Source organism: Uncinocarpus reesii, genomic scaffold (genome assembly GCF_000003515.1).
Source record: "Uncinocarpus reesii 1704 scaffold_2 genomic scaffold, whole genome shotgun sequence".
NCBI lineage: Eukaryota > Fungi > Ascomycota > Eurotiomycetes > Onygenales > Onygenaceae > Uncinocarpus > Uncinocarpus reesii.
In genome coordinates, this window is record NW_003052499.1 from 664,229 (window position 1) to 689,306 (window position 25,078).

Here is a 25,078-nt window from a genome sequence, read left to right on the forward strand (position 1 = left end):
TGCCTGATATGTATACTCCGTACGAACCCCAGGAGAGCGGGAATCCTAACGCCAAACCACTGTGGACACTGAACCCAGGGGTCTGGCGAAAGTTGCGGTTTGTTTCATTATTCACTCGTTCATCCCCCGTTGCGACGTCTCGAATCCCTGTCTGCGCATGACAGCTTCAGCGTAGGGAAATCCAATCAGAGCGCATCGTCACGACATCACAGACGGGCCGTTGAGGGACGTTCCTGGATCTTAGTAGAATCGCGCCGACCTTAATCGTGAAACGTTTGTTGACGAATTTGGGTGAGTACTGTTGTTTTTTTTTCCCTCGGCTGGGCGGCCTCGATGGATATATAAATACGTAGACTCATCGAGGACCTTTGGGGAAGATGACAACCTTGGTGCTCTTATCCAGGTGGAAAGGAGCTTCTGATAAATAGGCCCGCTTCAGCCGGTAGGTGCCGCTACGCAAAAATATGTACATACGTACAGTACAGAAAGAAAATGAAAACGCTCTATAACTATGAGGCTATGTGAAATCGTAGCAGTCAAGAAGTTGGGTCCCAAGGTCTTGCTCGCGAAGCACGACAACCTGCTCATCGTCGAAGCCAACTAGCCCGTTGATTTTCGTCAATTCGCTCAGAGTATCCCTTTGAGCAAGCCATAGACTTGTTCCAACGTCAAGTAGCACATTTTGCGTACTATGCGGGCTTATTAAACTGGTACTCTCACTCTTGACTCTTTCGGGACTGAGCTGAATGCCACGGTCTCGTAGCCGCAGCCTTTTTGCCATCAATGGCGATGAAACCAATTCTTCCAATTCCCAAATGCGAATATCGTCGCCTCTGGAGCTCACAGACACCGCTTTACCCCGCCCGCCAACTTGAACTCCGGAAACCGCAGATGTGTGGCCCCATAGGCGACGAGGAGGGCTGATAGTCAATCCCTCTGCAGTCGACAACACCAAGTACACCGTCAGAGTATTATCAGCATGCGCAGCCAATAAATAAGGATGAGAATAGGATAGAGATGTGGGTGGCTGCATATGCGACGCATACTGAAAAGATACTTGCTGCGGCGCGGCAAATGTGTTTTCAAATCGCTTCGTTGCACCCTTCAGTTTACCTGGAAAACTTGTATGTTGAGTATCAAGTGGTGTAGCGAGGTGGGATCCCAGGTTTTCACCGCTTTCATCCCACCGGAGTTCTTGTAAGCCGACAGACCAGCCACATCCAATTCGAGGAAAGCTATAGGCGATAGATGCAATGACCTGTGTCCCTACAGTGCGCATTGACAAGGTAAGCGGCGCCCGGATATTGCTGGCTTGAAGGGTTTCGACGAGCCGGAGGGCAAAATCAGCGGTCACCCGGTATAGAGAAAGCATCTCATTCTTTCGCAGCAAAAGTAGATAGTCTGGGCACGAGGCGAGAGCAGTGATCTCGCCATCTTCAGATTTGAAGTGGGCCGGACGACGAATGAGCATTTTGGTATCCCGGTCCAATGTATATATCGCAAGGAGGCCGTTCTGAAAACCGACAACCACATTGACTTTTCCATTATCAGAAGAAACCGTTATGGCTGTTGGGATTGCCAAGTGGAGCTCGTCGGCGAACGAAACACCAGCCAGTAGCCTTTCTGTATCTTTCGTTGACCACGCCCGCAGGCCGTTTCTTACGTCGGCAGTAAACACGATTCCGTTGTGTAGATTTACCAATACTGGTGGAATAGGCGGTTGCGCGACTTCCAGTTCTCTGATCCGACAGTTTCCCCGTGACCAATTATGCTGCAGACGGTACTCCTTCATCCAATCGATCTCCCGGCCTTCCTGCCATGACCGTCCACGGTCTAGCCATTTGACCACCCTGGAGGAATATGCCGTGTGTCCGCCGGATACGCCAATATTGCTGAGTTGCCGAACTCGTCGAGCACGCGGTAATATCCAGCGGGAATAATACTTTCGCTTCCACAGCTCAGAATCCCCCGCGAGGATGTGAAATCGTCGGGATAATCTGGCATGATCAGTATTTTTTCAAAAGGGCTAATAATTTTCCCAACGTCTGCTATATGTAGCATACCGTTGACACGTTATCAAGGACCGTATAGGCAGGAAACTAAGAATGTGAAGGGCTAGCTCGTCACTGAGTGGTGACAATCGATCAGGTTCAGTAGACCGCCGGGATCGCTTCTGTGGCGGCCCTTCTGGAGCTTGATCATCTGGAGCACGTTTTGGCATATTGTCCAAGTTGTTGCGCCCTCTATCCAAGGAGCTCGTAGTTCGATATTTGGCATGGTACGCTCACATTCTCTCGGATCCCATGGCGATGTAAGGTTGGCTTCCCACCAGCGAATGATGATGTAATCAGTGATTGCCGAGCCTTATCTCCATGTGACCTCGAGACTGCCACGTGACTGTCCGACGCGCCGCCAACGCGCTTCGATTGTCATCGGCATCAACAAACGTCGGCCTTCAGGGTAACTCGATTTACGACGACTTCTATTGCGCACTTTTATCGTTGAAATGCCAATTGTTACCCTCTTACCTTAAGAAAAGATCCGATGGCGTCTTACACAGATCTTGATGAAATGGTGGACGACTTCGCCCATGACTTCAAACGGCATATCAAACTCAAAGAAGATCGGATACGAGAGTTAGAAGCCGAGCTTGAGGAAGCAAACAACATCAGAGCTCAACTAACTTCGCGGATTGCGTGGTCTGGAAAGGAGGATGATGCATCGTGGGAACAGAACCGCGAGGCCAAAGATGCCCTCCGGATTCTGCTAGCCGCGAAAGACCCCAAGAACTTCATCTGCGAATCTCCTACCTCTGAACCAATAACTTCAATCAATTACTCTATCCTAGCCAGCGCATACCGCTCTACATATCAGGAGCTTAGCACTCTGGCCCGTGCTTTCTGGGCGGTTAGGAACAAGCTAGAAACAACCCAAAAGAAGGCCAGTGCTTGGTTCCGCAGCTTCGAGCAGGACTCCTTTCAAGTCAATATAAAAGGAGAAGTAATTACTTTTCGGCGAGCAGCTGCGTGCGGTATCTCTGGCGAGGGCGAGAGAGAAACTGAAACTGCAATCCCACAACAAAGGGTGCTTGATAATACTAGGTCACCACCTCCTACATTAAGCACAAATTCGAATCGGTCCATTACTAGAAGCGAATCTGAGCAAGATCAAGAGCTGATTCCAACCCAATCTCAGGAGCCAGGATTTAGTCCGGTTCATCCGCCGTCACTTGTCCACAGCTCCTCGGGAGGGCCCGAGTTTCTATCCTCGAGGCCTGTGAGAAAAAGGAATGTCGAGAACGTTGCGCCAATACAGGTTGCCGCATCCCCGGTCCGAACTGGAAGTTTCACGCGGCCCGTTACACTTAAAAGCGAGCCTTCTTCCCGTGAAACGCAGAGCAATACCCCTCTGAATAATTGTCCCGATGAAATGCAACATTTAACTACGAGAACGGTCGGTGTTCCTACCGGTATAGCTGAGGAAGCCCTACTTGCGGGTGAAACGGCTCAAGATCACCGACAGCAGTCCGAGAACAGGCAGCGCACTTCCGGAACAAAACGTCGGCAAGCGCTCCAAGAAGTGGACCCTAACCTACCAGTTTCTCCGCGACAGGGAGCGATCGCGAGTGGAAAGCGAAGAAGATTTGCATCCCGTGGCGCAGCTGCTATTCCATCTGTCGCAGAGGATGGAGAACCAGAAGGTTGCAGCTATGAGCACCAAAACGGACAAGGAGGGGGTGTTGCGGGCCCTACAAATCGTTTTACGGTAGCTCGCCGAGTACAGGACCTCCTTGATACCCCTCCGCCGCCTCGACCTGTATTACTCACAACCCCACGAACTGCTCTCAGAGCACCCTCACATGCCAGAACACCCCCAGCTAAGAGTCCAAACAAGCGCCCTAGTACGATAGATCGTGATGGGGCTGGCGATCAGGTTCTTCCCGAGGAAGAGCCGCTTCGCTGTCGCCCATTGCATCGACTCGGCCTTGAACATTTCAGATTGAACCCCGAAATGAACCAAGGTTTGGATTACGCGTATGACGAGGTAGTGCGAAATAGAAGCACCAGGAGATGCCTTCCAGGCTGCCTTGCAAAATCATGCTGCGGGCCAGCTTTTCGCGCACTAGCTCGGAGCGAAATTCCTAAGAATGTGACATTCGATACGCTGACTCCAGAACATCTCCAGATACTCGAACAACACCGTGGAGGTAAACCAGAAAACCTCCACGTGCTCCCGGCTGATAGGTTATATGAAGGGCTGGTTGAAGCAAAAGCGTGGGATCTTTCGAATCGATTCAGCAGGCATAGGCATGCGCATGGACGTGCAGCCTCGCCTCCGGGGTTTTGGCGAACTGAGATGCCCACAACACAAGAGGCACAAATCGATCGAGAGAAGGCTAGAGAAATGGAGCGGGAAAAGGTTTATCAAAGATATCAAGCGGCTTTGAGAGGGAATGGAGTTTGGAAATTTGCCGATGAATGACAACATTGTACTACTTGGCCATTTGGACAGCTCATATTTTCAAGAAATAATTATGATATAGTACATAGACTCTTGCATGGAGAAAAGATGGTTGTTCATTGTGTGCTAGTTCCAAGCAATGACCCCTTTTCTTGGGGTTGTGCCTCGGCGCTCAAGAATCACGTGGCACATTGGCAACAAACGGCCTGGCCAGCTTCCTCCGTCACCTTCGAAGGTGGCTCAGAGTGAGCCATCTCATTCTTTTACCTCGCCTGGCCTTTTTAACCCTGTTGATATGACATGGCTGGAGGTTGAGGACGAGCTTCGCTAACATGTTGCCAAAAATGGTGTCATCCCAACGTCCTGAGACCCGGTTACCGGCAGCGTTGACCCAGCCGACCAAACTTGTTGGAATGTACGAGGAGTTTGTGACGAAGAACTCCAGCTCGGTGAGCCAGGTTGAGTCGGCACTGCGATCATTGACGTATATCATTCCAGGTTTGTGATTTTCGATGATGATCATGGCTGTGAGCAGCGGGGTTTGACTGATCTTTGTAGGACGGTTTCGAGAATCAGAACTAGCTTCAGAGTCAAGTACGTTGCGCAGACCTCGTCGATCGTTCGGAAACTGATTGTGTGATAGTCCATTCTGGGGTGCAACTCCTATCCTTATACCATGACTCCCTTGTTGCCCGAGTTATATCTCGCCTCCCACTCACTATACCCCGTCCTCCTCCTACCCCTCACGCACGGTATACTAAGTATTGGATCTCAAGTTCATCCCTCTATCACCGAGTCGCTTTAGCGCTACAAATGATTAAATATACAGAACTTCTTTGGGAAATGGTTGCCCGGCGCCGAGGCGAAAAGATTCGGTGGCGCGTGGTGGTCCTTATCGAAGGACTCAAGGCCCTATGTCGCCTGATCCTACTCCGATTGACGAATTCCAGGCCGCTGGTCAACCCGCCTTTACCGGAGCGAGAAGTTGATCCGCGACCAGCAGAAGACGAAGATGAAGCGGGCGATTGGAATGGGATGGAGACGCCAAAGAGTGAAAAATCTGATTCGGACGCCAGCTGGACGATGCCGAGAACGGGTTTCTCAATGCCTAGTTTGCCAGATGCTAGCGATGTATCGAATTATCTCATTTCCAAGGTCCTTACAGCAGACGACGTTAAGCCTCCCAAAACGTTGTTGCATCGCGTTAATGGGATGGGCCAGCTTGCCGAAGTTATGTTTATCCTCCGCCCCTTGATTTACGCCTTGGCGCTGCAAAAGTGGAGTGGAAAGAAGAAGAGCTGGACTCCTTGGTTAATTGGGTTCGGAATGGAATATGGCTGTCGACAGCTAGCAAAGAAAGATTTTCGCACTCGGGTAGCAGGTGGTTTACGCGGCTTAACCGGCCTAGAAAGGGAGGAGCTCAAGAAAAGAGGGTGGAGTATGGGTTGGTGGACTATGAGGGGAGCTTTTTATGAGAATGTCACCAAGTACGTGGCTTGAAATCCCGTATAATTCTGTATCACGAAGTTCTAACTTTGATAATAGGTCCTGGCTTCAAGGCATGACACGGCGGTTGAAGGGCAAACCTTTGCTTGACTTGGTGGGTGGCGTCATTGACGATTACGAGTATCTTTGGGATAATTACTATTTCTCCACTGCTACGCTTTGACGAACGTCAGGCATTTTATATGTTTTTTCTTCCTTTATATGCATTGAATGTGGTCGGCGGTTGGGCTGTATTTTAACTAAGGATCTTTTCTTTCTCTGGTGGCGAATACCCTGTTGTGATGGAAAGGTGCCATATGTGGACGGTTTGGTTTTCGAATCATGGGTATCATTTCATGCTAGCTTCTGCTTCAAAGTATACTGGGTCGCAATCATGTCCAAATCAAAATATCTCTTTCGGCCTCCTACCATACCAATCTCGCAACTCGTCCTGCGTATCGTTGCTCTCCGCCGACGCAGTGGTAAAGTATTGTGTCATTTTTGTAGCCTCTTCATCTTCGTCCGCTGGCCAATCCACCTTAAGCCCAGCCTTCACTTCCAACAGCTCTTTTGCCGTCCCCCAACTGAATCTACACTCATTCCCCCACCCAAACAACGGGTGCATCTCCTTTTTCAACCAAGACGTGCATTTAGAGTCCGATGGATACCCACTGCCCCATCCGTCGTTCATATGTTCCATGCCCTTTCCCACCCTTTCTTTCTGCAATGCTTCATAGCAGATATCCAAGGCGGAATCTCTCGTAACCTTTGCGCAGACACTAGCCGCGCTGACGCATGGAAACAGCGAGTCGGCTTTCTTCGCGACGGTGATTTTCAGTGAAGGAAATATCATTTCCAATTTCTTCTGGTAACTCTGCGGATTGCCGATGGTATCGATGTAAACCTCCTTGACGTCAACCCCACGCTCCTCGACAACCCCGCGAATGATTTCTACCGTCGCGTCCATCGCCTGGGCATTGAGGTTGTACATTCCCGCTCCTGGACGCTGCATTCCGGCGGAAATATCCCGCGCGGAGAGGAGTTTCACGGCCCATCCGCAGGACTTTTGTAACGAATGGCCTGGTGTGCAGAGAAGACGCATTAAATTTGATCGTACGCCCGGTGTGAGGACTTTACTATCATTGAAATGGTGCTCTTCGGCTAGGAGCGAATGGTGTAAGGATAATGGGAGGTAGAATGCGCTGTAGACCATGGGGCCGAGGACGGGGCCGCGGCCGGCTTCGTCGACGCCTAGGACACATGGTGTAGTTGGAATGGAAGGGTCAGGTATGGGCGTGGTGGAATCGACGTTCAACGACGATGTTATATCCTCTGGACATGGAGAATAGTGGCAGTATGATTGACCTGAAAGGAGGGAGGAGGGGTGAATGGAGGGCGGAATGAAGGCATTGGAAGACGAGCCTTGGGAGGGATTGACGTGGTCATCTTGGGAATTGGCCATCGAGTTGGATATTTAGACTCTTTCTCACAGGAAATGCAGTTCAGATCTTTGCCTTCGAGGTTGTTCAACTGGAGATCGAGAGTGTCGGCGGCAACGCGTGTCGTGACTGAGCAGCGCGTCTGCGGTAGCTCTTGAGCTTTCCAATTGGGTTTAGTGCGGCCAAGTCGCGTTGCTGGATGTGGCTGGGAAGTTTGTTGGAACATGCGATGGTCTCTCAATGAACTCCCTGCCATCTTCGGGATACCTATTCAGTGCTTTTGCGATCCCACTTCCAGCTGGGAAAGGGAGCACAGCAATCGCAATCACCATTGTCACTGGCCTTCCCAGTGTTTTGATGCCCAACATCCTCCGCCTCCCACGCATAGCCGCAGAACAGCAACAATGGCAGCGCGACGGGCTCCCCCAAAGGCCCGAGAGATGGATTTCGGAAATGTAGGCGTGGCAGGAAGGTAATTTCATTTTATAGCTTGCGCGTCAAGCTGTTGCTGGCCTTTAAACCGAGTACAAGCTTCCTATACTAAAACATGTCCTTTTTCTAGACGGACGGGAGTCACACTAGAAAAGGGGAAGCTCGATGAACACGGCATGGAAGAAATAGATGGGATGTTCTCTTCGCCGGAGAAATCGCCTGCAAGACACAACACAAACGGGTTTGCCAACGACACGATATTACATTCTGAGGATATGGAAACAGGAGGCAGTATGTTTACCTTTTCTCGACTGCAATGCCGTCGGTTCTAGGCACGTTATCAAAGCGCTTACACGACTCAATGACTAGGTAGTAGTATTCCCGAACCCGCAGATATGTTTTCCAGCCGGCGAGCCGCACGCAATTCTTACGTCCTTCCACCCAGATCACGGTCCCCTATCAAAACCCATTTGAGTGGGTCTCCCCGCAGAACTCCGGGAATACGCTCTTCACCAATTCCCCATAGCGACCAAATATCCAGTCCCTCTTCGCGTACTGTTGCCAAGAGGTCGCTCGACTTATCCATATCGCAAACACAGTTGGGGAAATCGCCTCTAAAACAAGTCCGATCTACGTCCATTCCCCCAGAGCTTGAATCCCCAGCAGGCAGAGGAAGCGTTGGCGAGATTGATGACGTTGGTGAAACTGCAGATTTCTCGGATGATGGGAATTATCTAGTGGAGGAAGCCGAAGAGGAATCTCTTTTTGTGGAATCGAACATCCTCCATCACGAAAATGGCGGCCAAGATAGCCCTGGCAATTCCATACAGAACGACATTGATAATGACGAGGATGAATTGAGAGAAGCTGAGCAGGAAGAGGCTGCCTCCCCACCTGTAGTTACAAAGGCGCCGAGCAGAGGAATAAAACGGAAGAAGGGGCCAACTGAGTTTGGAAATGACACCGTGAAAGCGGCTAGTACTTCTGCTTCTAAAAGCAAGAGGGGACGGAAGCCAAAAGCCGCCCGGGAGGAGATAAACGGCGCCAATGAAGATGATCAAGATTCAAGGCCAGCTAAGCGAACAAAAAAGGCAGCACCAAATGAGCTTACAACCAATTTGAAAATGTCGAGCGAACAAGAATCAGACCTAAATCGAGTCATCGGAAATATCACGAAGCGAGACGGGCCTCTCAAGAAACAGCGAAGCCTCCATATTTTAAGAAGGGAATCTCCGTCCGATGGAGCAGTACGACACACACGGTCCGGTCGCGTATCAGTAAAGCCTCTGGCGTACTGGCGCAATGAGAAATGCGTATACGGTACGGGTGAAGCTGAACCCGGCCAGCGATTTCCCTTGTCCACGATCAAAGAAATCATCAGAATCGATGAGCCCGAGCCAATATACACGAAAGCTAGTAAGAGGTCAAGTAAAAAGGCAAAGGCAAAAGCAAAGGCGAAAAGAAGCCGTGAAGAATCGTCCGATGAGGAGGATTATATGGAACCTTGGGAAGTCGATGAGGGTATATTCTACGGGCCCGTCAAAACGTGGGATCACGAATTGCAGACAGGGACCCAGGAAGAAGAATTAATGGGTACGATCTATGCCATTCGAAGTTTGTTAGGATGTTGGTTAATTAAAAAACAGATGTCGCCTACGCTCCCTCGGCTATCCAGACTCACGAAGTCAAAGGCTCAAGCTTCCGGTTTGCGAAAGTCCTCAGCACACCTTTCCTAGGCTCGGGTTTTGTAGAGATGCCGCCGGGTGCGGCCAAAAAGCAGAAGAACTCGAAACGCATGCATATGGTGTTTTTTGTGTATCGTGGCAGGATACGAGTCGATGTATCTGGCCTGGTGTTTAGCGCTGGGAAGGGGTGCGTTTTCCAAGTGCCGCGAGGTCAGTCCGCCCTTTAGTTCTATCTTAATCTTGATTTCGCGGTAATTATTGACATTCAAAACCCTAGGTAATAATTACAGTTTTGCAAATGAACACGACAGACCTGCTGCTATCTTTTTCACCCAGGGTTGTATACCGCTAGATTCCGATGGAAATGTGGACACTGGGGCTCCAGCTCCACCTCTACCAGATCCTGCTCAGCAAATACAACCGGAAGATCAACATGAAGACCAACCGGAAGAACAAGGGGAAGAACAACCACAGGAACAGGGAGAGGGTCAGGAGCCAGAAGAGCAAAGCCAACAAGTAGAGACGGAAAAGAAAGGGAAGAAAGGGAAGAAGAAGAGGGGAAGACCAAAGCAGAATGCTCAATGAGCGTTAAAGTGATTTGTTTAGCCAAAGATGTCAGCCGGCTTAGTTCACTGCAGAAATTGGCCTGCATAGCCCATCTGCACGGTATGGATAATAGTTTTATGATTGTTGCTCTGTTATCGCAGTGAAACAGGATAATTCGAGAGTATGGCATGGTCTCGTGGACTGTTTACGTCAATCATGGTTTCGCATGAAAAGCTTCCAAATGCATAGGTCCTACTCTATCATTTGACTTGATATCGCACCTTTCCATGTATCACCTTGTCCATCAATACGTCATTTTTCATCTAAGTCTGTTCCATTCAATAATAACAGTGCCATTTATCATGGAAGAAGATATCATGATGCATTGCAAGGCAAGATTGGGACGATTGAAATGAATCTGCGACGGTTTGGAGACAGGACCGGCTTGATCACACGCCCAACGTTCTGCCAAAAGAGGCAGCAATAGTCAGATTCTCAAAGCTCCTCCATATCCTCGTCCAAATCCAGTCCCAATGGAGGAAAGTCGCCTACTTCCACCTTTTCAGGCTTTACAAATACTCCACATTTATCCGGGCAGGTGAAATATTTCCTCCCTCCCACGCTGCCGTCATTCTTTCCCATGGGTTCATCCAGTTCGATGCCAACCCATAGCGGCGCTGGGATCTCCGGGTCTTCAGCTGCTTTGGGATTTCCAGAAGGTATTGTGGGAACAGGCCCAATAAAACGAACTGTTCCTCTCCGGATGTGCGGTGGGCTGGATGGTAGTATTATTGCCCGTTTTGAAAGTTCGAGACCTTGAATTGTGTGAGTTTGTTACCAATGTGGTACAGATTGACGAGCTCACCTCGGTTTTTAATATCAGCCGCATCCTTTTCTGCCTGCTTCTTTGCGATCTCTTCTGGAGTAAGGGTTTCGGGATCGAACCGGCCAAGCTTCTGTGATTTCTTCCAGGCAAGAACCGTATTGGGGAGTGATTCATACGTGGATGTCGGAAGCGTATACTTTTCTACGGATGAGACATCGGTGAAATCTGGGCGGGCTGCTGGGGGCCGTAAATCATGGATCTAAAAGGCCTGTTAGCGCGATATCCAGAAGGCCATGCCAAAAGGTCGCACAATATAAGAGGGTCGGATAAGCAATTTTGACGGGCTGTCGCAAACGCATACATATATCTTGTGGAATAGAATGGACAAGGTGTAAGAAGGTCATGCTAGGGTAGAACGGTGACGATTGAGGCATGTGCTGACAGTTTCTCGTAACAATTCAAGATCAAGGACCCTTTCGTGAGAATTCGAGAAAGCAGTCCTGATCCTCAAGAGGATACCCCAGTCTACAGTGCATTTACTAACCTCGATCTCGCAACCTCTGACCAATCCCCAATCACCAACGAGCTGGTCATCGCCATCGATCCATCTATTCTCGCGTCCAGGAGCCTTCAAAAGCAGCCTTTGACTTCCAGGAGGAATTCCACACATCGTTTCCAGCTTACCCTTCAACAGGGAAACGGTCCATGTCGGTGTAACCCGACGCTCAGTCGCGAAAGCAGGGCGAGTTTTCCCAGAAGAGTCATCGGTAGCAATACTGATAGCGACAGAAACATCCGCCGGAGCCTGAAACGCCATTATAGCTTCTGGATTTCTTGAAGAATAGAATTGAATATCCGAGTACACAGGCGTGGGGCTAGCAGTAAACCATGTGTTTAGTATGAGAGTATTGGTGCGAAATGCAAGCGCTCAAAGAAGAATGGTATTAGAAAACAAGAGAATCGCAGCAATTCTCAGACACTTTCTGAGTACAAAATCGATTGGCGGCGGAGGTTAGATATATTGGGTTTGATATTCACCAGGGGACGTTGAGTTTCGAATTTAGCGGCTGTCTGTGCGTTGATGAGCTTAAGCAATTAACTAACTTAGTTATTGAGAGGGAAGCCAACAAGGCGCGGAACAAAAACAGCAGTATCAACAATACGCGCGTATGATATTTTCCAAATAAAATAGAGACTTTTGGTTATCCTTTGGTTTGGCCATACAAACAACCTCACATATACTCATTTACCTTGACTGCAGACAATGCCAGAACCATACAACAGCATTAGCTGACTAAGCCAGTAGGGGATGGAAGTGGGTCACGTGGTAGGCCCGCTAACTAAAATAAGCGCGGCCGCTAAACCTTAATTTGATGAACAGCTTTATTCGTCGATCAAGCACTGCATCCCGCAGTTCGTCGAAACACACAGACAAACGTGCTGAGAAGGGTTTGCTGGAGGAACTGGATCTTCAAGATAATTGCTTTTTCGGTTATTTACTCGTCGCTGCCTCGGGGACACACTGGAGGCTGAGTTGTGGCGTTCCCAATCACAAATGGCGACGGGCAATGATCGAGGGGAGTCGTATGAGGAGGAACATGTTCATCGAGTTTATCAAGAAATCGCACATCATTTTTCATCTACCAGATACAAGGTGAGAGCGAATGGCTCTTTTAGCTTCACCCGCTTTGCTGACTCTCCGTAGCCCTGGCCAATAGTTGAACGATTTCTGAAGGAGTTGCCCCCTGGCTCTGTTGGGCTGGACGTCGGCTGCGGCAACGGCAAATACCTACCGATCAACTCAAATGTCTTTATTATAGCTTCAGACAGGTACGAAGTGGCGGTGTTCGAGGCTCGACTTCTCCCTTTGTGCTAACATTGAATAGGTCTGAAGCCCTGGTAGAAATCGCTCGCCAGCATCCACCCCATTCCACAGTGGTAGCTGATACTCTGAACCTGCCCCATCCGAATGCTCACTTTGATTTTGCAATTTCCATTGCAGTGATACACCATTTGTCGACCCGTGAACGTAGGGTCAAAGCGATCCGGGCGATCCTAGACACTCTTAAACCGCCTCAGGGTAATTCTGAGGGCGGGAAAGCCCTCATATACGTTTGGGCGCTTGAACAGAAAAATAGCCGTCGAGGCTGGGATGCGGGTGATGACCAGGATGTTATGGTTCCGTGGGTAACGAAGCAGAAAAATGCCGACGAGTCCACTGAAACGTCCCAAACGTTTCTTCGTTACTACCACCTTTACCAAGCAAATGAGTTGAAAGCTGACATCGGCGCCGCTGGTGGCCGTGTTATCGACCATGGTTATGAGAAGGATAACTGGTGGGCAATTACTACTCCACTTCCTTGATGGGTCAAAAAAATGATATACCGAAATACTAAATTTCACAAAATAACTATTGATCCATCGACCGTACAATGAAATGCGAATGGACTAAACCGATTTCAGAACAGAGCAAAAGACACCAGATTAGGTTTACATAAGATGCTGTCCTAGATCCCGCCAAACAACCATATGCATTCCCGCTTCCCTTTCCCAACCTGCGCTATGCATGCTAAGTAAACAGATCCTCCCTCTCTACTTTCGCCTTATCGCCTGTGTGCTCGACTTCTTGACCCTCTTCGAAGCTGCGCGGGACTTCCCTCCGGATGAAACATAGGAGATGCCGTGGGCTCATTCACCCGTTGTGATGAATATGCGGGTATGCCTGCAGTCAACTCCGCTACCGATGGAAGCTGATTAGTGCTCAAGCGATCTCGTCGTGACAAGGTATTTCGGCGCGCTCTCGGCGAAGTCTGCGTCGGAGGGGTGGAAAAGGAGAATGGTGTTACTCCTGCGCGTTGCGCCATTTCAGCTTCACCGAGCTGCCAATGCATCGCCTCCGCGGCTCTCCAAGGTATCGCCATTTCTTCGGCTATCCTTCCCCACATTTCCTCCTTGAATCTGAGTGTGGACGTTAGCGATAACCATAAAATTCAGCTGGCTTAAGTTGCTGCATCCAACTTACCTTTCATAAAGCCGAGCCAGCCTATTTTTCCTATCTTCATCCCATTCACACCTCCTTTCAAGATAATTTTGATAATGTAACCTGCAGCTTATCGGACTTCTCCCTGGGATTCTTTTGCTAATGTCATCCCACTTCATCCCTCCTCCCCGAAGTTCCAAAATCAACGCGTTCTCCTCAGGAGACCACTTTGATTGTTTTTTCGCGGCACGACCCGTTGGCGACGCATCTTGCAGCGGTCTCTTCGCGGAAGACCCCGGCCTCGAGGCTAGTAAAGCGCCCGGAATTTCTGGCGAAGCTGTGGAAACCGAGGGCCTTGATAAGGTTGCTCTCTCTGACTCTGATGGTCTTGGGGACGCCGTTGCTGCTCCAGCTGTCGTTGTTGTACTCGTCGCCTCTTTCTCCTCATCGTGGGATCCTAAAAGCAGCGAGATATCCAATTTGTCTGTGGTAAATCGTGGAATAACGCGCAGGACCATAAAACTATGCACCGTGCATGTGCCTCCTCAGGGAATAAGTCGCCACTGTTCAGGGATGGCGATACTTCGAAGGCGTTTGGATAAAGCTTTGAGCCGTAGCCGCTGAGAGCTTTGGACACGGATGAAGTATCGGTTTTATGTCAGCCTAGGTCTTTTTCACACCGGTCATTCGCAAAATACTAGGCCAGGATCCGCTTTCCAGAAGCGGTTTGATGGGCTCTTCAAGCTACCGCGACGAAAAGCCTTTGTTTTTCTTGTGCCTATCCGTTACTTGCGTTGTGGGACAATCAGGCGCCACCGTCAATGACTGCGGAGAGGAACTGAAGATCTGGAAGGATAATAGAAGCGAAAGCAAATCTGACCGTCTCACGAGCGTCGTTGCACTGTCGATCTGGGCTGTCAAAGTGGGTTGGCAATATTTCGACAACCAAAAAAAAGCAGAGACGATTTGCAAAGAAGGGAAATCTAGGGCAGGTACAAATAGTCGGTCAAACGTGTCTACACCCTTTTATTGCAGCTATTATTTGCCTCCTGTCCCTGGGTGACCAATCGATGGTCTCAAATCCTTGACCGAACGCGACCAATTAACTGGGCGGAGAGCACCCTGTTATCGACCAACAAATCTTGATACACGCCGTGTCCTGCTCCCAGCTGTGACCTGGAGATTGTGTCACCTGAAATAACAGGCAAGGAAATGAAAAGACGTGCGAATATTAAAAACCCAAGCAAGGGAGATTGGATTTTCACCCTGTATGGAGGATTCCAGCAGCATATATGCCACGAGGTATGACACGCGCAAGAAAGATAGTATTGAACAGGGAGGGAATGGATAAAGAGTGGGGGTGGGAAATCGGAACCGTCAAGGGGAGCTGCTCGTTTTCTTTGCACGGATTCAAGCAACAATTGGCGCTAATAATAAACCGCTGCATGCAACAAATAATCGTCAGGTTATGTTAAATCAAAACTGACAAGCAATGGGCGGAGAAAAAGCAAATGGGGCAAAAAAGTTATGGGCGCGTCTGTTTTTCAGTTTCAACTTTTACAGAGCTTGCAAGAACTGACAAAAGCCGTTATATTCCGCCTTCTAACAGCTCTTTTTTATTTGTGGCTCCGGTGTCTCATTGCTTTTTTCTAGATCCTCTCCATCCGCACCCGCGTCCTTGCTGACGGCCTTTTTTGGTGCTAGGCTGAATGCGTAACTATGTGCGAAAATCCGTTTTCTCGGCACTGTTGCGAATACGTCAAAGGCCAAGAAGGAATTCCTTCAGGATTGTATCTTGAAACACAAATCCCTCGAATCTATTGCCTGAGCTCTCAAGGACGTAACCAAAACTGAGGCGAGATCAAACGGGCGTCAATGCAGCGCGCAGACAGGAGCAGACACCGACATAAGCACGAACACATATGATTTCCTCGCAAGCCGCTGCAGACGTGATGGATGGGCGCATTTTCGAGGCGTTGGAATAAGCCCTATGCGCGGCCAGCAAATAGATCAAAAGATAGACTGATGAATCAACTCCCCACACAACATGCTACGTTACAACTCTGGTACTAGCTATTCTATAAAAAGCAAAACTCTGGATAGGCGGATGGACCGTCCAGAATAGGTGACTTTATTTTCTTCCGTGCAGGTTCGGAAGATACAGCCTTCCATTGAATTTGGGGCGCAGGCTTGCTCTCCGCCTGAAGCCCTGCAAAGAATTTTGTAGCGGCGAAACATTTCGCCTACAAGAAGAATGGGCTGTCTGAGTCTTTCTGCATCTAAACGAGTTTAAAAAAACAAGGGTTTCCAGGCGTGCATGAACATGCCCCATTCTACGATACTAGATCAGTTTGGTCACGTCAGACCGACATTCACCAAATTCGCTTCCTAAACTACGGAGTAAAGAGGTATTGAAACCCACAGCCTAAGCTTAACTTACCTGGAGAGGATTAGTTTTAAGATTTCCAGCGAACGGGAAACCAATGCTTTTCCTTTTTCCGCTGGAGTCGCTAATAGACGTCTAACGCCAGACGCCTCAAGTGATGTCATGACCTCCTCAATGATGTTGGGACCGTATCGGCTTCGTTGGGTACCGAAACGGCTTGAGGATAGGCTGCCGTGACCAGAGTGGTTAATATTGGACAGGATCGCTGGAGATGGCTTTGTAGTTTCGAGTGCAAGGGCATGGACAGGAGCTCGCACTCCAGCTGATGAGTGACGATTGTCTAATTCTCCCCAGACGACGAAGGATGAGGGAAGAGGTCTTCTGACGTGAATCTGAATCTGATAATCTGGCAAGTGATCGACCCCGTAGTTCGAAGCTAAGATCGCCTGAGTTAGGATTCTTTTTTATTTTTATTTTTACGGAGTACTTTCTTTCGAATTCCTTTTTTTCATGCGACCGAACCACAGTTGGGGCGAGAGTTTTCTTCAGGCCGTTTTTAGTGGCAGAACTAACGATGATACGAGCATGCCATCGAGTTCACTAACTAGTTAGCTAGTTCATCCACAAAGTGCATTCCCATGCGGTGTGAAAAGTCGGGATATGCGTCAAGAATGGAACCCGGGGGGGCGTTTCCCTCATTGAGGCACTGGCCAAAAACAAATCGGTCTCCCTCCCAGGTTTCTTCAGCCGAGTGAAGAACCCTTGGACCCGATCCCAGCATGTAACTAATTATTTCACAGATACAAAGATCCCACCTCCGTTCTTGGCCGTCAACTCATTACTTGCCAGCAACTATTACGGAGTTGAATAATAGAACTTAAGAAAACCCTCTGGGATTCCGAAGACTTCAAACTTGATAAGCGACAAATGCTTTTCATGCAACATACATATAATTAACCACCTCTGTTGAAGGTCAGCTCCTGTCCTCTCTTTCTTTTTTTCCCCGGTTTTGCATTATCAATTTCCCAGAATGACAAATTGTTTTTGATAACTTGTTTTGCGACCCATCACTTTTCTTCTATTTTTAAAGGAACACTTTATGCATTGTCTGCTCTTCCCTCCCTGGTCCTTTGACGCTAGATATGCATGCCGACGGCATGATTTTCGGAATATTCAGATATGCGGTGAGTGCGACGGAAAATTTATACTATGAAGCATATCCGGAAGCAAAATACCGACAGAGTTTTTGTCGAGTTTTGCCTGGCTTTGACAATAGAATTGAAAATGCATCCTTTAACAATCTGAAAGGAAAAGAGGGCTAAAAAAAGAATTCGATGCTCCTTCAGGGAGGCCTGTCGAGATAGCGGCTGTACTTTGATATGTCATGATCGTGAGATACCAACACCAGCCGTTTGGTCGCCGAACGGCAAATCGGGCTGAAGAAGGACTACCCTGGGCCGGTTCTTATTTTTTTACACAATTTTTCATTGGTTTGGCTATAATATTGATTACTATCGATCAAATTGGCGTCAGGGGCACAGCACACCGCAGCACCCCAATCTTGAGGATTTTCTGCCAACTTCCGCGCACAGATGACGGTTTCCCAGGGCGAAACAAAGGATTGATTGCTGCGCTTGGATATTCAACCTGCATGAAATTTGCCGATGACAGATCCCAAAACAAATAAAATAAGCAGCGCCAAGAACACTTGATATGGCGGTCGGCACATTTCCCACCGCCGAAAACTGGCGGGCCTCTCTGGTGCTTTGATAAGAACCGGGTAAATGTTTTTTAAAAAACCCCCCCCCCCCCCCCCCCCCCCCCCCCCCCCCGAAGAGAAAGGGGATGAGCCAATTTGACTGATTGTATCGGTGCACAGGGCTTCGCCTCGCGAATTCCGCATGGCGTTGCCCCAAAGCCGCGCTTTTGATCGAGAATGCCCAATGCTTTTGTTCCAAAAGTGCACTGGGGTTGTGCTCAGATTGGTTACGCAAAATGGAACATGACATAAGAATCATTTTAGGCTGGATTGTGATGCTTTGATGCGGCAGGGGTACGATAGAGGGATTGAGATGCGGTAAGCTGGCCTGTTCTGCTGCGAGGTGGGTATCTTTCATCGAGCAAACATGAGGCCCCATGTAGCCTATTGACGCATGGAGAAGGTTGAACAGCTAATGATGCCGTCTCCGTGTCACTGAGCTCGATCGACTTCCCCCGGGATCAGTATGTACTCCATACGCTGTCATGTCCCGATGTCATTAAACTCCGGTGTAGATCTAACCCCGTTTCAGGTCCTGGAGAAATTCCTATGATTGATTCCTTGTAGGACGTGACCGTGGCCAGCGGATTTTAAAATGCGAACGTGCATGGTGCGAACCATATTGCCGGGAGGCCAGTCAGAATCCCGTAAAGCGTTACCTAGCCTGCTGTCTTTTTTCGCTTCCGTTCATTTGCCAGAGCGCTCGACTCGTCCATGTGGCAGTTGCGAGAGTCAAGATGAACCGCCGTGCCGGTTCGTTTAGGTAAGGTTTGAAAGGTTGGCTTCCTCCCGATGCGACCTAATTTTCAGTGGACGGGATTGCCGCTAAGGCAAGTTTTCGAGTGGCTGCAGATGTACCTGTCAAGTACTCTCGGCATTTCGAATGTACTCCAGCGTCTTCTCAGGTGACGTAAACTGCACAAACCCGCTCTCCGTACATGGTTTGACATCAGAAACAAGCCTAGAAGAACCAAGGAAAAAGGGGCCGATTATCATTCAACATGACCCATGCATTGCGAGGCTGAATGATGTATGTTCATGGCGGTGAGCCAGCCACCACCCAGTAAATTTCCTTTGTACCGTCTATTCCGGAGATATTTGGTCCTGAGAATTCGAGTAGGGCATCAAGTGATTTCAATGAATGCATGTATGTCGGATTACCGTTTTTGCTTGGGTTGTTCCATTTGTACCCAAGCATGTTCATGCGTCCGATATACGGAGTCTAGATGCGTCGCATGCCCGAAAATAAGGATCCGCCCCGGGAAAGATCTGCCACTCATCATGCCCCAAGAACTCTTCCCTACACTGGAGTTCGCTTGAACCAGGAGAGAAGGTTCTTGGCTCTCCAGGCATAAATTAGTGAAAGAAGCTTGGGGCATCAAATTACCAGTCTACACATTCCTGCGGACGTGGCACAAACCCTTCTATTCGATCTGATGTGGTTAGCTCTCAAAACTGAATCAAAAAGGGGCGCTCGATGCGGGAATGGGCTTGGAACGTCACATGCGGGAAAACCCTCAGGAGCTCGTCTGAGCCGGACTCGCTTGCGCCAGCCACGTCATTCGATCAGAATTACTCATTGGGGTGGATGGATTCTCCCATTTGGGTGAGACAACCAGCTAGTCCATGTGTTTATTTCACTGGAAACGGTTCGTTCCCACACTGGCCCTCAGATGCAAGTGTTTCTGGGGGAAGGCTTGGGGATTTGCAGATGGAGCAATGCCGGTGTGCCGACAAAATCGCTACGCTTGCTGCATATACTGGCAACAGCCGTCCCGTCCAAGGCGAGATTGATATCCTCCGTCAATTCCGAGCCATTGAATTGAGCCAGAATTCAAATTCGGTTTCACATTCGAGCCGCTTCAAGTACGCGAACGGATTTATTAACAGCACCTCCTTAATCTCGAAGGGGAGGTGTAGGGAGGCAGCAGCCGCTCCACGAAAATACTTGTGCCCGATGGACCGTGGGTCAAAGCATCTGAAAGGAAAAAAAAGAACCAAACGAATTTTTACCGACGGGAGTTCGTGTGATTCCGACGATATCCTCCCGGCATGACGCGCATTAGACAGAGTCTACCCCAGGGCTGAAACCGGGCGCACTCGAGATTGGGTTTCTGATGCCTCACAAGCGCCACCCCATGGACCCAATCATGGTTTGGGCATCAATATGAGATGGTTCATGGGCCGAGCCATGTATCAGAGCATCATGCGCAGCGTATTGTCCTGATTGGGAGGATTTGCTTTCCCATCTGAGAGAATGATGAACTTTACAGACGGTTTGTGAATCTCATTGTCGCCTAAATAGGGGGGATCCGGTGACCAGGGATAGGCTGAGTCAGCACGTGTCACGTGCACCTAGACTGGCCCCAAACACCGCTTCATCCAACATGTCATGTCACAGCAGCAGCCAGCGATTGATCCGACAAGAGTCTCCCTCTGTTTTAGGGCTGCTTTGGCCTGGGACATTTCCTGCCATTGCTCATTGCCGACAAGGCAGCCTCAATGGCAAAGCAATGCCGTTTCACCTTGTTAAACATGAATACCCCAACTTCCCCTTCAATCTCCAGCCGCGGATCTTTGGAGCATTTAACTGTCTGAGCTGATGCTTTGCTGATTAATATTTTGTCAGCAGGTGATGGCAAGCGTCATCCATCTTGCGTTATGACTTTTGAAGAATAAAACTTCATGACGCCGAAAATTAAACATGTGAGAGCCAGGGGCCTTTTTGCCCTACGCATTGAACACTCTGAGGTCGAAGCTGCGCCATATAGCATTTACTCTTAATCCTGATTCTGGAATATATTTGGCTTCTTCTTTGATTCAGAATTTGGACTCAAAACCCAGGCGATCCTCCATTGAAAGCATTTGTGACAATTAATTGATTCTCAGGCATCAAGCAACTGTGGACAATATAAGCCTGGCTTGCTTCACTGTCAAGTAAAAGGATTGCATTGTATCCTTTTATCTCTTTGATGAGCACGACGGATTTCAATATCATGCAGGACATCATACCACATCATACCCTTTCGCATTTGGCAATCTTGACAATGTGGTTTGACCCGTATGGAATTAGTCAATCGCTCAATCCTTTGCTGCAGATTTACAATGTTGCATGAAGAAAATCCTTCAACGCGTGGCATGCTCTAAGCTGACGCCTGACTTTGAAGACGATGCTCCTTCAACAATCACCAAGTAGCCAGGAGCCTACCATCCAGTCTGGAATGCTATGCTTTGGTATATGATTCTATGCAATAACCCGGACCATCGAGCGCCTGTTTTTGCACCATCTTGCGCAGTTGCCCTTGGTAATTTTGGAGCCAAAAATGCCCATTCTCACACTTCGTGCAGTGAGGATGGCCAGAGCTCCACTTGAATGGGCTCTTTTATCAATTACGACAAGGATATGCCCAATTAGAACCAAAAATATACCAGTCTAGAAAGTATATACCTACTCGACATAATCTGTCGCCAGCAGATACACGTATCTGCACAATGGTTCTTGAAAAATCTATGGAGCATCTACTGTAATGCAGGCTCGCTGTGCCGAATTCTCCTTTTAACTTATATTTGAAAACGATCGAAGATTGCAGGTGATGGCATTGGTCAGTTATTTTCGGAGAATTGGTTCTATTTTACGTTGTGATTTGGCCTCCCATCGATCTACCGATCAAAGTAAAAGTTTCGATATCCAGCGGTGTAGAATAGGGTTATATTTCAAATCTACTACTTTTCTTGCGGTTCCTCGCCTGAAAAACGCTACTTCGGTAGAGTTAGAAGGTTGCTATGCTACCCCATCTCCGTTCCCTAGACTCAAGAATATAGATTGAATTTGGGGCTGCAGCCTTTCAATCAAGAGCGCCACTCTATTCCCTTTGCCCCATGTTGTTTAGAATCAACATCGAGAGTCTACGGTCCAGTTGAGAAGGGCGCATGTTGTACCTGACAACATGGCAGCTTTGCGGGCCGCAATCTACAGAAACTAGATATCTCGTGTCAGTATTTCCCCGATTCTACTTTCGCCGAGCTACGTTCTGGGACGAATCAGGTTTGCAGTGAGCAAGTACAGGGTCCAAAAGCTCCTCCTCAAGAGTGCGCATTATCTAAAAATCAAATAGAATTGCAATTTGCTCCGAACATAGTATAAACCCTTGAACCACCATTCACAACAAGTGAGAATAGCTTGGATGCAAAGATATGAGTACTTCCACAAACTTTCCGTGTTTGTTTGAGTCGCTGATTTGGATCATCGAGATGGCTGTTGGATATCAACGTCTTCAAGACAATATCTTGATAACCCACTGACAATAATACAATCGCAAAGTGGGAACATTATAATCTTCAGACATAGAGATACAGGAGTACACATCACCCACTGATTGAGATTTGGAATTAGTAGTATTGGGCGCCTGGCAAGCTCGAAGTCAACGCAATGTAATCGGAACCAAGCTGTCCATGGACTTCAGCTAAAGCCAGATGAAAGACACAGGATATGTCGAAAATACCTGAATAGCAAGACGGCTGGTGTGACAACAAATCACTCATGGGAGCGGTTTCGGCGAAAAAGAAGTTGTAAGATCCCTTTGATACAGCCATAACGTTGTACAGGTTTGGCAAAGCCTTGTCTCTGCAGATGCCTGGTTATGCGCTAAATCAGACTTATGTGGCATTCAGCAGGGCGTACGGAATAGGAGAGATGCTTTTCCATCATATCAGCATGTAGGTTAGGCTGCGAATTCCGGTCATTGAAACGAAGGCAGCCGGAATACAAATATCCCCTGTTGTACGAAGAAAAACCGTCAAAGCTCGAAAGCACGGGAAATACTTCGGGTGACCCATGAGGTACACAAGAGTAACTTCTCACTTCACAAGTCTATGAATCCCAGGGTGTTTATGCAATGAAAAGAGCAAGGCTAGCAATTGCAACTGCCTTCAAACCTTCCGGAGTATAGGACTAGTTAATTGGAACAGGAGAGAATCCAGACTGATTGGACTGGTTGACAAGTCATTGCCATCAATCATGGAATGATGTAGCTCCAATCAGTTGACGAGTATTACGAACCCATTCGATCGAGGGTGCCTTCCCATCTTTGCCTCATGTGAAGCCCCAAGCACAGCCTTGCAGAAGTTAAGCTAACCTGGCCATGTCACTGGAGACGTGTGTTGTTCATGACGCTATATGGACAGCACGCTGGCAAAAGCCTGCTGCTCCACGCCCGGGGAGTAGGGTAAAAAAATGGGCATGTTGGAAAGAACAGGTATCAACATGCTGCCCAATGGCAGGAACCTGGAACTTGACAGAGTTGGACCGGGGAAGAAACCAAAGCCCGTTCCCCGTGCCTCGCGTTTGCTTTATTGCATACTCGATAACTCAGCCTAAAACACTATCAGGCCCACAATTGCAAGAAATGACAGTCCCCGAACACCGCCGCACGTTTCTATGGTTTCGTTGAGGGGCCTCGTGCTAGGTACTCATTCAGAAGCTTGGTCCATTATGCAGGAAGCCTTTTTATTGTTGAAAGAAGAGGCACACAGCCGGCACGCCTGGCGATCCTTACCGAGTTACCAGAGTGAGGCTTTCGCAGGTTGTATTGTTACCTCGTTGATTTGGCAATCAATGAAGGGCAGGGGTGAAATTCGGCGTATAGCGCTCCGGGCACAGGGCTCTTCAAGGCTCCACAACTGTCTTTTAAGAAGTTGATGCCGAAAAGAATGTTTCGGCATTTCACCTTTCAATGATTGCTTTCTTGTACCGAATGCAAGAAAATTCTAACGCAGGAAAAATTCAGAAAAAGCGGTCAGCTTCACCAAGCTTGCTCGCTGAAACGAAATGGAATCCATATCATTGATTTTGGCATGGCAAACTGGATTGTACCGGGGGATTGACCTGCATTGCATGCAATCATGATGTGGCCTTTCGATCAGGCATCCTTGGGGAGAGGCGGTGAGAGGGCCCCATTGGACCATCCGGAGGTGAAAAGTCCAGAACCTGGGCTGATGGAGTTCAAATCACATCATCTGAAGTTTAATCTTCTCTCTCACACACACTTTCTTGACCCGCCGAGCTGACAGTCACGAGCTGATGACAGTCGGTGATGAACGTCGACTTGAGCACACGATCCACCCCACGAACTTGACCACTCTTTCCGCCAAAGCGACACGAGGAACAAGTCATGGCAAGCCACGGCTTTAAATTTTTGAATCAACACCGTCTAACTCGCATGGTGGGGTGTTAATCCAAGGAAAAGCTCAAACATCTGCCGGGATTGCGTTCGCTGAATCCGGCCACCCTCGCGAATAGTGAAGCATCGCAACGAGGCACGAACAACGAACTCCTTCGGAGAAATCGTAACCAATGCCTAGATTTCCAGTAACTAGTGGCGGAGGCTGTTAGCTACATATCTTGCGCCATCAGCAGTTTCCGCCATCCTCTGCAGCCGCCACCGCGCCCAAAGTGGTTGGTTGTGAACGAACCGGTTCTTTCAATGCGTCAACAACCAAGCACCATTCCGACCTCATCGATTCTCGCCGGTGTCCGACTTCAGTTGCTTGGGATGCGAGGCTTCAGCCCATAGCTGGAGATGTCAATCGCATCGTGAGCATGAAGCGATGTTGCTCCCACATTACCTGTTCGGGCAGCCTGCAGCGGCTGTCGGTCATGTGACCGCCTATTTGAACGTCCATCAACAGCAATGGAGCGACGACATCAACTTCAACTTCAACACAAAGAGACAGCAGCAGGACAAGGAGCCTCTGCCTCAAACTTCAACAGGCTGGAATGGAGGTTCTGCTCGCTTTACATGCCATGGCAGTTTCCCTATACTCGGCTGGGGCCCAAACGGAGCCTGTGAGATTCAGGCCGCTCCCTGAATCTGTGAAAGGAAATACTCAAACCCTTTGGGCTTGGTTTGAAGTGCACTACGGGAATTTGCCAGTGCCGAATTTGTGTTTGTCCCAAGGAAAGTCGTGCCGCTAGCCTCCTTGTCCAGCGACAGTTTCTCTGTGATGGGATCAAAGGCAGGATAAAAATCAGTACTTGACAGGACTATGTACACCTCTCTCTTGCTATTTCTATATTTGCA

At 48.8% G+C, this 25,078-nt stretch overlaps 8 protein-coding genes across 8 annotated transcripts; 4 read left to right on the plus strand and 4 right to left on the minus strand.

Annotated features, from left to right (window-relative positions):
* Positions 1-517: 517 nt before the first annotated feature.
* Positions 518-2,221, minus strand: UREG_03191 (uncharacterized protein; the record flags this gene model as incomplete). The annotated part of the gene is made up of 2 exons (XM_002543628.1): positions 518-1,997; positions 2,064-2,221. 2 exons carry the CDS (start codon positions 2,219-2,221, stop codon positions 518-520), a joined length of 1,638 nt encoding a protein of 545 aa, XP_002543674.1.
* Positions 2,222-2,571: 350 nt separating this feature from the next.
* On the plus strand, positions 2,572-4,211 carry UREG_03192 (uncharacterized protein; the record flags this gene model as incomplete). Its single annotated transcript, XM_002543629.1, has 2 exons — positions 2,572-4,034; positions 4,175-4,211. 2 exons carry the CDS (start codon positions 2,572-2,574, stop codon positions 4,209-4,211), a joined length of 1,500 nt encoding a protein of 499 aa, XP_002543675.1.
* Positions 4,212-4,805: 594 nt separating this feature from the next.
* On the plus strand, positions 4,806-6,130 carry UREG_03193 (uncharacterized protein; the record flags this gene model as incomplete). Its single annotated transcript, XM_002543630.1, has 3 exons — positions 4,806-4,959; positions 5,105-5,948; positions 6,007-6,130. The coding sequence occupies 3 exons, from the start codon at positions 4,806-4,808 to the stop codon at positions 6,128-6,130; spliced, it is 1,122 nt and encodes a 373-aa protein (XP_002543676.1).
* Positions 6,131-6,349: 219 nt separating this feature from the next.
* Positions 6,350-7,408, minus strand: UREG_03194 (uncharacterized protein; the record flags this gene model as incomplete). Its single annotated transcript, XM_002543631.1, has 1 exon — positions 6,350-7,408. The coding sequence occupies one exon, from the start codon at positions 7,406-7,408 to the stop codon at positions 6,350-6,352; it is 1,059 nt and encodes a 352-aa protein (XP_002543677.1).
* A 381-nt stretch (positions 7,409-7,789) lies between these two features.
* UREG_03195 (uncharacterized protein) lies at positions 7,790-10,087 on the plus strand (the record flags this gene model as incomplete). Its single annotated transcript, XM_002543632.1, has 5 exons — positions 7,790-7,857; positions 7,948-8,108; positions 8,187-9,410; positions 9,464-9,712; positions 9,780-10,087. The coding sequence occupies 5 exons, from the start codon at positions 7,790-7,792 to the stop codon at positions 10,085-10,087; spliced, it is 2,010 nt and encodes a 669-aa protein (XP_002543678.1).
* A 456-nt stretch (positions 10,088-10,543) lies between these two features.
* UREG_03196 (uncharacterized protein) lies at positions 10,544-11,691 on the minus strand (the record flags this gene model as incomplete). The annotated part of the gene is made up of 3 exons (XM_002543633.1): positions 10,544-10,863; positions 10,914-11,133; positions 11,419-11,691. 3 exons carry the CDS (start codon positions 11,689-11,691, stop codon positions 10,544-10,546), a joined length of 813 nt encoding a protein of 270 aa, XP_002543679.1.
* Positions 11,692-12,429: 738 nt separating this feature from the next.
* UREG_03197 (uncharacterized protein) lies at positions 12,430-13,238 on the plus strand (the record flags this gene model as incomplete). Its single annotated transcript, XM_002543634.1, has 3 exons — positions 12,430-12,528; positions 12,580-12,704; positions 12,761-13,238. The coding sequence occupies 3 exons, from the start codon at positions 12,430-12,432 to the stop codon at positions 13,236-13,238; spliced, it is 702 nt and encodes a 233-aa protein (XP_002543680.1).
* Positions 13,239-16,195: 2,957 nt separating this feature from the next.
* UREG_03198 (uncharacterized protein) lies at positions 16,196-16,832 on the minus strand (the record flags this gene model as incomplete). Its single annotated transcript, XM_002543635.1, has 3 exons — positions 16,196-16,247; positions 16,295-16,676; positions 16,814-16,832. 3 exons carry the CDS (start codon positions 16,830-16,832, stop codon positions 16,196-16,198), a joined length of 453 nt encoding a protein of 150 aa, XP_002543681.1.
* Between the last annotated feature and the right edge of the window lie 8,246 nt (positions 16,833-25,078).